Below are 12,992 nucleotides of genomic sequence, written 5' to 3'. Positions count from 1 at the left end.
AAATAGAGAAGAAGGGAACCCCAAGGACGCCGAGCACCTCGGTGTCATTGAATCCGTGTGTCAGCACAAGTTTAAGTATGTGAGTCCACACATTCAGCCTCGTGAGTGAGAGCGAAGGTGGCTTTGGGTAAATGGAAGTGGAGGAGTGCCAGACTTATATCTTCCTCCCACTTTAGGAAATGAAGGGCAGCAATGAATCGCTGGAAATGGATCCAGAGGAGAACGCGGGCGGTGTTAGATCAGAGGCCAAAGCAGCGCCGAGGCACCGCAGGTCAACGAGAGCCATTACAGCGGGTCCAACAAGTCGGCAATATCTCCAGCTGTACCACAGGCTTTGCATTCTGCAGCTCGACAGCGATGCGGTTCACTCACCAGCTACAAATGATAATAATGAAGGTGTGTGTTTAAACATCTGAAGGCACAACAGCGCTGATAAAACAGGGGAGGGAGGGAGTGTTCGGAACTCGACAATTAAGAGGTCGCGAGCGCCAATTAAAGCCAGTGAGCATTTGTCTTGTGTGCTGCTGCACTAAATGCGTGCTATGCCCATCGCTATCAGCAGCTTACTGTTCGAAGCGCAGGTTGCGAATGTCTCCCTGATTAATCCTGACGATGCAGTCGTTTTCCTGGAAGAGACGCTCGTGCTCAGCTTTTCCTCCGGGCTCCAAACGCTTCACCAGCAAGCCCTGAGTCCTGCAAATGAGCATATTACAGATTAGTACCTAATGGACATCCTTTAAATATTAAGAGGGGAGAAAAAAAAAAAACTACAGAGATTATAAAATGCAAGTCAACAGATTTTGCAGCTGAATCAAAATGTCAGGGTAATAGCACACACAAGTCAAAACGTTAATTAGTTAAAGGTATGTAATGGAGATTTTCAACATTTTTAGACAAATGTATGTCTTAATAGCAGAAAGTACTGCAGGTTTTTGAGTTTGTGAATTATTATTATAATTATGAAACTTATCTTTAATGCCGGACTGAATTTTTTCTAAAGAACTTTGATGTATTTTATTGGGATTTTTTGAGTGCGGGTTTTTGGAGTGAGTGAAGCTGAATCAGCATTTTGTAGCACAACGATCAGCTGTGAAAACGGCTTCAGGTGTTTTAGGTTACGTCTGTACCATGATAGACTCAGACATTGAATTCTTCACCCTGTTTTCACCCCACCTCTTTGTTGTTAAGGCAAAAAAAAGACTATTTTCTGAAGGTGATCATTTTTAACACATATCTTACACTCTATGCTTAAGCTATGTGCTTAATAATCAAACATTTGCCCAATTTGATCTCTGGTTGGATGTATATGTTTGTTGTTTTGCTGGAAGGTCAAGTTTTACCTCTGTGTCACGTCTCCTGCAGCATCAAACAGGTTTTCTTCCATGATTGTTCTGTTTTCAGCTCACCTCCATTTTCCCATCTACTCTTAACGGCCTCTTTGTTCCTTCAGTTTGAAAGTGTGACTCTGCCACCACCATGTTTTACAGTGGAGAAACAAGTTCGGTTTGATGCTGTGTGTTCATTTCACACATCATACAGAGCAGTTAGCATGCAGGCTGAAAAGTTTAGCACTTTATTGTGGGCGATCAGAGTAAAGAGATCAGAATACAAAATGCAGGAAATGTTTTTAATAAGTTAAAAAAAAAATATTGAATTTCTGTTCCTCTTCTCAACTATGCACTTTGTGTCAGTAGATCACGTAACATCTAAAAAAAAAAAGGTAATTTTTGTTGTAATGGGACACAATGAAAAAAGTAAGGGTTTTGAATATGCAAATAGACTAACAAGGATACTTTTAGCCCTACTTATTGACAGAAAAATTATACATTTCATATTTTAGGCTCGAATAAAATTTTATCGACATCTGGAAAGACGCTGCAGCTGGAACTTGATTCTCAGCTCCTGTCTGACTTTTCCTTTGCACATTCTTTATGTGTGTGCAAGTCTGAGAGAGTGACGGGCAGGTTTGTCTGAAATAATCCAAACCACAAACTAGGAGATCATCTTTGGCTTTGAGGGAAATGTTACAGCTTCCTTCCCTGGAGCTTAAAGGCAAGAAGCTCGCAGTGTGAACTAAATACCCAGAGAGTTTTACTGCAGCGCCATCTCAGCAATCCCTTCAAAAAACAAAAAAAAAGAGAGACCTTTACCTTCAAATACTTCCTCCTTTTATTGCTCTTGGAATAAATACATCTGTCTGCACCTTTGGGCTTTTTCTGGGCTCTACTGATAACTCCAGCTAATGTGAAATTGACTGGAAGGCCTGAGGTTCTTTTATCTTTGTTTTGTTCTAAGGATGTCTTTCGATTAAACCGAAGATTGATAAAATACCAGGTGAAAAACAATGACGCATTCATCTAAAAAAAAAAAAAAGTAATCAACTAACGCTGCTGTGAACCTTCGGACAATTCGGCATTGTTTCAGTTGCGAGCCCGGTTCACGGTGGACGTCAAGTGTAGATTTAAAGAGCTCTTTAGCATTTGAGTCAAACAGGACTACTTTCAGAACATTACAGTAATTGACTGCATAACGTGGACATCCACGCTCACGCCACAGACTCGTCTCAGCCGATCAGCGGGGGGTAAGCAGTTCAGCCATAAATTGAAACGAGGATCAACCAATGGCCTGGCGCCTCTCTCTCCCCTCCTCTTAGCCTTAAGGTGCCGCATCATCTTAAGGCTGCTGCGCTCCGAGTAATTGCGGGAACCGTTGAGACAGAGATGACTTTGCTTTATTTCCAGGCTATCGGCTTGGAAAGAAAAAGAGTTGCCCTGTAGAAAAATTACAGCGTGGACGCACTCAAGATGACTGTTGATCTGATAACAGGGAGTTTTAAGTCGATCGGCGATCGGTATTCAAAGCTGCAGCAGGCGACGGCGGGGATAAAGCAGCATCTTGTAGAGATTTATGGAAGATGATTTCATGTAAGCACTGCTATTGTGTTGACTGTGTAACGCAGAATGTACATTGTGGCAATTCCTTCACATCTCTGTGGTTTTTTTTATAATCTCATCAGTGATTTTCAGAAACGTCCACAGTAAATTTGAACAAAGTCTTAGAAGCTTGAGCTGTTTCCACTGAAAATCTCACCTTAAAATGTCTCAATCTGCATCAAGCGTCTGTGCTAGAAGGCCAAGTTTCCCTATTTGCGTCTGTGTCTCTTACTAATCTCCATTGCTGTGTGTACATCTTACTACTGCTAGGCCCCACTTCCAAGACAATATGAATCTGTGTCTAACAACAACAGCAACTCACGTTTTACATCGTCTCGCGGATCGGCAGTAATCTGAAGGAGGCCACCTGCTCTCATCAACTGCCGTTAATCAAATAATACTCCAATCAAGATCATTTCTGCACGGCAATTATGTCCTCTATTTGTTTACAATCGAAACTGGTCATGGAATTAGAAGTTCATTAGGCACAAAATTTGTCTGGAAGAGGAGTGCGGGTTTGTGTAAAGCAACGATTTATGTGTGTGAATGTCTGACGGCTTGCATAGGGAAAGACAGACGGCTTGTGGGGAAAACAACTCCACAGGTCCATATTTCTCACAAAGTGATTGGATGTAAGTTCATTTTCAGGTAAGGATCGGATGCGTGTGTGTGTGTGTGTATAAGAGAGATACTGTCAGCTGGAGTGACAGAGTCTCTAAGCTCTCTCCTGCAGCTGTCTGCCCCCCCACCCACCACCCCGGATCTCGCTTTATGTCGGTGCAGTGGAGCAGAATGTGGACAGCCGACGCTGGAGTGCCCACAGTTCCTTGTTTGTTGCCTGTCTGTTTTATTTTTTTTCGTTCTTTTTGTTTTCCCCGCTTGCTGTCTGACCCCTCTGGCCCTGGTCTAGACACTAATGACAGCCCACTGAGCTTAATGCCTCCTGTCCTAGCATACAGCAAACAGGAAAGAACTGGGCCAGTCCATTAGCATCAACCCACTGGCTAGACGAAAGTCTTATTATGGCTGAAATTAATTGAAGTCTGTGGTGGCTATTAGTATCAAGCTAAAGCTGATGGAAAGGAGACCGATACAATGACTTTACTGGAATACAAGGGGAGCTATGAGGGATAATTAGTCTGTCAAGGTGGATATGGACTTTATTCAAGCAATATTGCTCACGATTTTGAACGCTTCTATTTTTAAACGCGGGTTATCCGCCCTTTCTGGCCGAGAGAAACTCCAAGTGTCAGAGCTGCGGGGTGAGTTAGCAAGAAGTCAGAGCTAAATATAGCTTTCTGACACTAATAAACAGCAACAAGATTACTGTCTCCAGTGCTCAATGACAGCCAATGTCCCCCGCCCCACCTCTTCAGATGTCCTCCCAGTTCTTCCCCATGCCCTGTCTTTGCCCCTCGTCCTTCTTCCCCAGTGCTGAGTGGCCACATTCACCTTGGAGGTGGGCCAGTCTGTTGGCATTCAGCAGGGGTCTGTGTTTTACACAGGCTTTTAGTTTGATTACATCTGGACACTTTCTTGTGTCCTTTAGATTTTTTTTTTATTTTTTTTTTTAAGGAAAAACCATAAACTGAAATTCATTCCTTTTCACCCCCGCTCTTTTTATAAGCAACACTCATCAGTTAAAAGTTAGGTAAAAGAAAATGGCTGGAATCACTTTTGATGCAGTTGTGACAGGAAACAGGGGTTTAAAGTACGACTTTCGACAACTTCAGAAAGATGCAGTGATGGACATAAACCTGCTTGCACTTTATTTTTCATCTAGTCATGTTCTTAGGCTTATCGAACTAAACAATAAATCAATTAATCATGTGATAACTAAAAACGAGTTCTTTTTTTTTTATTTGAGTGATTTATCATTATTCTATGTTCTTACCAAAATTGGTCTTCAGTATTTGTCTCAATTATCCCTTTTTTGAAAGACAATTTTGTTTACTGAGATTTTATAATTAATTGTATTTATTGTTTTGGTTGTCTTGTTCATTTGCTCTGCGATAATTAATAGCTAAATTAATTAGGACGAAATTGAAACATTACTTTACATTACTCTCAGTTTCTCAGTTAGGACTCTTTTGATTATGTCTTACTCTCAGTTTCAAGCAATCGGAATGCGAGGTGAGTAAATCTTTGTCAGTGCAGACAGAAAGTCTGCATAATGTAGCATGAGATTATTTAATGGTGTTATTATGTCATTGCTGAAATATCTGATTACCAATAGCATAATTTCCATTGTTTCAACATTTCTAAGAGTTTTTACTGAAGATCAAACTTCATCTCAGTACCTTCCTAAAAATAAAGGCCTAAGTAATATTTGGCCAAAAGTTTTTTTTTTTTTTTTTTTTTTTTAATTTGCAAGTTATCTTTTGGCAAAAAGAGAAGTGACATACAAAAGTGTGACAGAGACACACTTGTTGTCATTAGAAGCAGTGAATTTTCAAGTTATAAAATAATTGTAAACCTGCTGTGTCAATCTGCTCATACTATGTACGTATGTCTGCATACATGTACATGTTTATATATTTATCCAACTATACATCACTTCTGCAATAATTACCAAAATAAATCTTCTGTCAATGTGACACTACAATTAAACCTGATTCTGATTCCAATAGCATTACCATGAACATGCTGTTTTCACAGACTTATCCTTGAATTAACATACAAAGGACACATTGACAAAGGAATTCAATAAAAACAGATGAAAAAAAACAGGCAATGAATGAATTAATGAATGAAAAAAAAACATTAAAATGTATATATATTATTTTTTTTTACCTAACGTCATGTGAACTGAAAGAAACTACGTGGATCCCCAGGGGCCCTCCTTCATTGGACACTTCGACCGGCTTGAGCATGCTTCTGGAGGACGTTGACGGATGACAAGAACAAACAGGGGGGAGGAGACATGCATGAATAAAAATAACAAGGGTGACAAGGAAAAGCAACAAAAAAAAAAAAGCAGTTTGTGTAAAAGGGAAATACAGTCCAACATGACAAAAGCTTGATGGCAGGGACGAGGATGGAAAATTGCTCTGCTTTGTTGGTCGGACCTGTATTGTGTTGCCTATACAAAGTCATCCATTACAAAGTCTGACAAGTGGACCTCGGGGTCAATTAGAGATCCAAATGGAGACTCCAATTAAGTGATTAAGATCAGACTGCTAAGAGAGAGCGGATTAATTGAAAACATGTAAGGGAAGGGAGGACGGGTTGGAGGAGAAGGTTAATTTGAGCAGATAAAGACGTGAAGACAAATGAACATGAGCCACCATCAATGCAGATCGGTAGGATGCGTCTCATGAAAGAACACCTTGGCATTTGATGCCAAGGTGTTTGAAATTAAATGGTGCGCTTTTCCACCTCGTACCAAATAAAGAAGTTGTGCAAAGCTTTGTAAAAGTCTTCACACCCTTTCATTATTTTTTCACATTTAGTCACACCACAAGCACAAACTGCAGAGTCCTAATATACCTGAAAAGTTAGTATTTAGACTTAGAGTCAAGATGTTGTGGTAGTGTCACTTACTGTAATTGCAGCTGTAAGTCTTTTGATTATGTCTCAATCAGCTTTGCACAACTTGACATTTAAAATTATACCCATTTTCATTCATGTCTGTACTTTGACTAGGCCATTCTAAAAACTAAAGATGCTTTGATGTAAACCACTCTATCACAGCTCTGGCTTTATTGTTAGGGTTACTTTGGAAGCCTTTTCAGCTTCTACAGTTTGTTTTGTTTCCCCAGGATTGTCCTATTTCCATCCATCATCCAATCAACACCAAATGAGTTATAGCATTTTTCAGCAGTTGCTTTCTTTTGCCATTCTTGCCATAAATAAATAGCTATTTATTTAGTTATTGCAAAATAAATAGCTGTCCTGTTGATAGATTTTCCCATCGTTGGATATCTGAAACTCATCCAGAGTTACTATGAACGTATATGCTGCTTCTCAGTTTAGGTGGGCGGCCTTGTTTTCGTAAGTATGTAGTTGTGCTATACTTTACTCATTTTGGAAGGTAGATTGAACAGTGATCAGTGATGTTAAAAAGCCAGAAAAATATGCATTATGTTCCTTCGACTGCAAAATTACACACTTTGTGTTAGTCTATTACTAAATCCTTTACTAGGATATATGAATGTGTGGCTGCAATGTAGCAAAATGTGAAAAAACTAAGGGGTATAGGTTCATTTTCAACAGTTTACCACATATCATGTCCACATATCTGTGAAGCTTGGAAAATAGGAGGTTCATGTTACTAAAACTTTAAGCTGGTGAGCCAGCGCAGGTTCTAAGTTTGTCAGTAGGGCCACTCACTCAAGACTTAACACAGGTGAACGGTCCAGTGAAGAGTCGGCCCTCCCTACAGGCTCGATTCGCTCAATCCTCCTTTCGTATTTTCTTTGCTCTGCTTCTTCCTCCTCCTAAAGAAAAGAGAGAGGGAAAAAATATTTAAAAAACGTCACTATCATGCCTTTATCGTTTAATGCCTCCCAAGTCTCTAGAAAATTAGTGCCTACATGCTTAATCAGTTTGAGTTCAGGGCATATTGGATGCTCCAGTATAACCAGTTATAAATGCCACCATTGACTGCAGTAGTACAGACCAGAGCCGCTCAGGTTTGATCAGTTCCATCTGAGTGGCACCGATACCAGTCTTTGAAGTGATTCGATCGAGGTCTAGAGCCAAAGGAAAGTGTTGTTGACCGTTTCTCTCGAGCTCGTCGTTCCAGTAACTCCTCGTCCTTCAGGGCCATTAGGCAGGCGGTGGCTTTTCCAGGCAGGCCAGACAACTGACGACTTAACTAGGCACTAGGATAAGACGACAGCTTCATGTTCCCCTAATGAGGGATAAAAATCTTCATTTAAGCTCTCTTTATGGAGATGCTACCAATTGAGCCTTGCACTCACACGAGGTCGTGCGAGTTGTATCGTCTTCCACCCAACAGAACCGGAAGACGCATCAAATAACAGAGTTCGTTTCCACTAATCAGCTGCTGACTCTCTCATCAACAGCTAACAAGCTCAACGTGCAGCACATTTTCTTCCTTTTCATTCCACTTTCTGCCTCCAGCTGGGTTAGGGACTGCAGATAGTTGAATGTGTGTGAGCAACATCCAGGGAGTACGTTGTCTCCGTGGGGTGGGGGGAGACGCTTTGTTAGCCACTGCTATTTGCCCACCCTCACCCTTCACCTTTCGCTTTTTCCTCCCCCCCAAAAACCTCTCTTTTACTGAAATGTCAAGCAGATCCAAATAGGTCCGGCGCCTTTCTGCTTTCTTTATGGAAATACATTCAAACCTTTTCATTGACGAGGATATCTTAGCAGACACTCATAGGTGCCACAGTGAAACTCTGTCTTCCATTTATTTATTACAGTCTGCTGGTGAGAAGAAAGGGAGAGGGCATGAAAATTTCATCAGCCGCACACCTTAAAAGACCTCGTCCTGCCGGTCCTGTCTACCTCCTTTCTCTAACCATCCGATATGAAAATGAGTCAGTCAGCCGGTGACCCCTGCCTTTAATTACATGTCAGCTAAGGTTGCGGGTGTCTCAAAGGGCCCGTTATCCACAAAGCTTTTTTTTTTTATTTATGAAAATACCTCCTGCCCCCAGGCGAAAGGATAGATTTTATTTTTTTCTTCCTCAAAGTAAACTTCTTATACCACCTTTAGTAATTGATACATAAATATGGGAGGAAAGAGACTCAAAGTAGAAAAGCCTCCTACAAAAGAATAAATGCAGCATGAATAGTGCATAAAGTAAAAAAGAAAAAGAGGTAAAAGAGCAGAGAATACATTGAGAGTGTGAAAACTGATTGTGGAAAAAAAACAACCAAAAAAAAATACAGAATTAGATAAAAACAAGGGAAATAGTTGCTGTTTCAGGGCGGATAAAGCCAAGCTGATTTGCAGGGCACATGTAATTACTTCATTGCAACATGTTGCATCAATTTTAGCTGCTAGTTTACAAGAACACGTTGCAAGTGTTTATGCTGGTGTTTTGTTCTGCACAAATGCAAGAAAGAAACAAAAAACAACAACAACTAGAAATGTGCAATGACAAACAGTCGGGTTGGGGTTAGATGGTTATTACAATTCCACTCAATAGTTATTCCCACCTTGTGTTCGCATGTCATATACACAATTGGCAAATCTGACCCATTTCTGATATTTTGAAGACCCACATGAAACTTTTTATATCTTTGAAGTTGTAAATTGTCCACAGAGAAGTCTGAATGTGGTTGTGTTTAATTTATGAACAACAAAAAAAAAGGAAAAAAAAAAAAGGATTTTGGCAAAAATTTGGAAGTGAACTACAAACAAACACAAACACACAAATCACTTAACTAGTTTTTAGTAAACCCAACTTATGTTGAATATAAATCGTAATAAATGGAACAACATTCTTGCTCTTTAAAATAGCTGCAGAACTCCTCACACTGTGGCTCTAAAAAAATACTGCAGAAGCCATATTATTTGTGATCAGAGGAGTGACAGGCAATTTATATCTGGAGCCAGCCCCCCCTTTCTGACTGTCCTTGAGTCAGTGGCAAAGTTCAGCACTGAGTGACAGTAGAGGAAAGACACAAGCTAAACACACATCTCCCTCCCAATTTATTCTCACTTTATGCTCTCTTTCTTCATCTCCTCATCACTCTGAATCCCCTCTTCCATCCCCCCGTCTCTAAAACCCATCCACTTCCTCCTCCCCTGAGTGCTTTTAGCACCCTGTTGATCCTTTGGTAACCAGTGAAGTGGGGATGCAACAAGGCTTTTCAACTCTCCTGCTGCTCTTTCCCTAGCTTGCCCTCTTGCTGCATCCATCTGTCCCTCCTCCAATTTTTTCCTCTTTCTCTCTCTCTCCTACGCTTATGGCAGCGAAGATTCAAATCCCGGAAGGTGGAAGGAGACTCCAGCAGAACCAGAAACAGATGCTTCCAAATAATATTAAGAACTTCACTAAGGCATATTACAAGGTTAATTCATTTACCTGTCATTTTGAAAGACACACAAAAAGAAGTGATGACAAACTGACGTACAAGATATGATGCACGGTTTAATGAATCTTCTAACATCAGATCTCTGTGAAAACAAAGGTTCTGTTTAGAGGCCAGAAAACAACATGGAATAGTCCAACCTGCTACGAAAAGAGAACTGACATTTCTTCACCAGGTGGAGAGTTGGTGTTATAATATGAATAAATAAATAAATAAATAAATAAATAAATAAATAAATAAATAAAATGGGATGGTGACTTTAAGAAAAAAGTAATGTTCCTGGTCATGATGCCACAGAACACAGTGAATTCCACAACATCATCAATATTCACACATTATGCTGAATCGGGGCAGGTGCTTCAAATACATCACACGGCATAAAGCTTCATAAGATCTTCTTAATTTCTACTGATACTAAAGTATAGTTTATAGATGATTTTTTTAAAACCATAACACCAGTAAACATGGGAGCATGGGAAACTGTAGTTGCATTTCTGTTATAAATGTCCTTAAATTTTTTGTTGTTATTCTGCTGATGTCAAAAACCCCCCACAATTTTTGAGGTGTTAACATTAAGTAAGAAACGATGCTCACATGTAAATGAGCTTGTTGGTGCAATAAGTCATTAAAAATAATGGCAACGGTGGATGTAAATGGTTACATGATTTATGTTCATGGCCATGGTGCTAGCGCTCATCATCTATCAGCCATCAGAGGAGACATCTGTGTCTTATCCAGGTGTTGGAGCAACACATGAATAAGTTATGCTTAGGAGCGGCTACGTATGCGGTGTTTTGGGGAAATTGTAGCCGACGATTTTACAAAAGAAATATGGATTCAACACGTTTGAATGACAACATTTACGAACATTTAGGAACTGCGATGCTGTGAGATCTAGTGGAGCCAGCTACACATTGTCCACAAAAAATAGATAAAACATTATCCTACTACCACTTCCTGTCATTGTCTTTGCTGTTTTCGCCAGTAGTAACATCTGGCTGTTGATCACTTGACTTGTGCGATGTGGAAAAAGTGTTTCTATTGCCGTTTTACAAAATACATCTATTTCGATACGGCTGAAAAATCACCTCATCCAAGCGAAAACAGCAAGGGTTTTCACAATTGCCGTGTTTCCATGAAGCAAATTTATTTTTGTAATTTCAATTAGCTCAATTCTATAGTTAATGGAAACGCAACTTGTGACAGTAGTTTTAACTAATTACACCTCATACTCCCTATAACACATTTCTCCCTTTACATTTGTACATGATGCTACTCTTCAGTGTCTGTACATCAGGAATGAATAGAAGGTCGTGCAAGAAGCATCAGATACTTGTACAGAAATGTATGCTCGCATGTAGCCTATATCAGGAAGGAAGCCAAAAAAAGAGAAAAAGAATTAAATCAACCATGAACAATGTTGACACTAACACTTGGTTTTCAGATTTTTATTTTTTTTACATGCAATATTAGAAACAACAGAAAAAAAAGAAACTAAAAAAGAAACTGTAGCCATATAAAGGAGAGGCAGCTGTTAAGTGCAGAACCTTGTTACCTTCAAATAAACCGGCAGGTTGGAGACTGTTGAGGGAACTAAAAGGAACAGAGAGAGGTAGCAGCTGTTTGGTTGGGAGACTGGGGAGATACTCTACACACACGCACAGCCACGCACACACACACACACACACACACACACACACACGCACACACAGCTTTTAAAGGCTAAGGTAAAGGCAGAGTGTTGAGGAGCTGTCATTCCCCATCACCAACTACCCCCTTAAAGTCCTACTGTAACCATAAATGTGTGTGTGTGTGTGTGTGTGTGTGTGTGTGTGTGCGCGCATGCACACACATAGGCAGGTACAACATGTTGCTGTGGGGAGAAATAGGTGGAGGGGGGAGGAGGGTTTCTCCTGAGCCCATCTTTGACGTCTGAGGCTAACAAGGACAGGTTCAAAGGTCAGACTGAATAGTGTTGTTGGGCTCCGATCTGGGGCCCACATCTGTGTGACAGCTTTATATGTGGAACAGACATTTCCTCCCATACACAACAACAACGAGTGCTTTGTTTCTACAGCAATTTCTACCTGAGCTGAACATCTAATAATATCTCAACATGGAATAAGTCTCTTTTTTTATTATTTACTTTTTGAGCAAGTCCAGAATGTTATTTGTCCCGCAAAAGTAAACAGTCCCGCATTTATGAAAGCAGACGTCTGAACTGCTTGAACTACAGAGCGCTAATTACGGAAAAAACGTACGCCCCTTATGGCAACATTCAACCGGCCAAAGGTAACAGTTTTTTTTTTTTTTTTTTTTTTTACATGTTGTTGGCAACATGTAGTAGAAAGATTATGTTTGCAGTGAGGCCGAGTCCAAGAAAAAGTAGACGCTGAGGTTCTTCCTGTCGCTAAAAAAAGAAAGACTGAGGAGTCTTAATTGCGCCCCAATTACTTTTGCTAAATGCAGTTTAGCTGAACGCTGAACAACCTGCAGGACCCAATTGAAGTTCACTGCGCTGCTGCATTGCACAATGGCATTTCTATACAAAGACAAACCAGCGATAATAACTCCTAATAGTACCATTAATGTTCATTTGACCTTCAGACATTTACCAATGCTTTTCCATCTTAACCGGAGCCAGAAGCTTACTGTTTTTACTTGGCTCTTAAAAGAAGCTTTATGGTGTTGGACAAAAAGCTTTCTTACCTTAATTTGATTCCTAATGGAGTTTTCACAAGCCACCTATGTAAGCCAGAATACGTGCAACCATCTACTCTGAATTGTTTAAGGCCACAGATGCATTTTTCTTTTTTCCCCATGCCAAACTGGGCTCAAATTATTTTCGCTGATAAAATTTGACATGTCGGTTGGACCCAACAGCTCAGCTTTAGCATGTCAAGGGGTCATTTACCCCCTTTACTGGACCCCAGTTCACTGGACTCCCTCCCCATTAAGACAACCAATACATCACCATAAATACGATCACGAGACATTTTATTTACATTTATGTAGGCAATAGATGTGCATTATTGAAGGCTGGGT

General features: G+C 40.2%; 1 protein-coding gene across 1 annotated transcript in view; it reads right to left on the bottom strand.

The window, feature by feature from the left end:
- Positions 1–12,992, bottom strand: part of LOC106955576 (partitioning defective 3 homolog) — a gene marked incomplete at its 5' end in the record, with an annotated part of 185,235 nt that overhangs the window by 128,095 nt on the left and 44,148 nt on the right. Inside the window, 3 exons of the mRNA XM_015045839.1 lie at positions 568–693; positions 5,727–5,810; positions 7,266–7,372. Coding sequence (XP_014901325.1) covers positions 568–693; positions 5,727–5,810; positions 7,266–7,372 — 317 coding nt within the window. The remainder of the gene's footprint in view (positions 1–567; positions 694–5,726; positions 5,811–7,265; positions 7,373–12,992) is intronic.

The sequence above is a fragment of the Poecilia latipinna genome, unplaced genomic scaffold, assembly GCF_001443285.1.
Source record: "Poecilia latipinna isolate Pla-1442-1.1 unplaced genomic scaffold, P_latipinna-1.0 Scaffold748, whole genome shotgun sequence".
Lineage (NCBI taxonomy): Eukaryota > Metazoa > Chordata > Actinopteri > Cyprinodontiformes > Poeciliidae > Poecilia > Poecilia latipinna.
The sequence above is the reverse complement of the archived record's forward strand: the minus strand, read 5'-3'. Positions and strand labels throughout refer to the sequence as shown.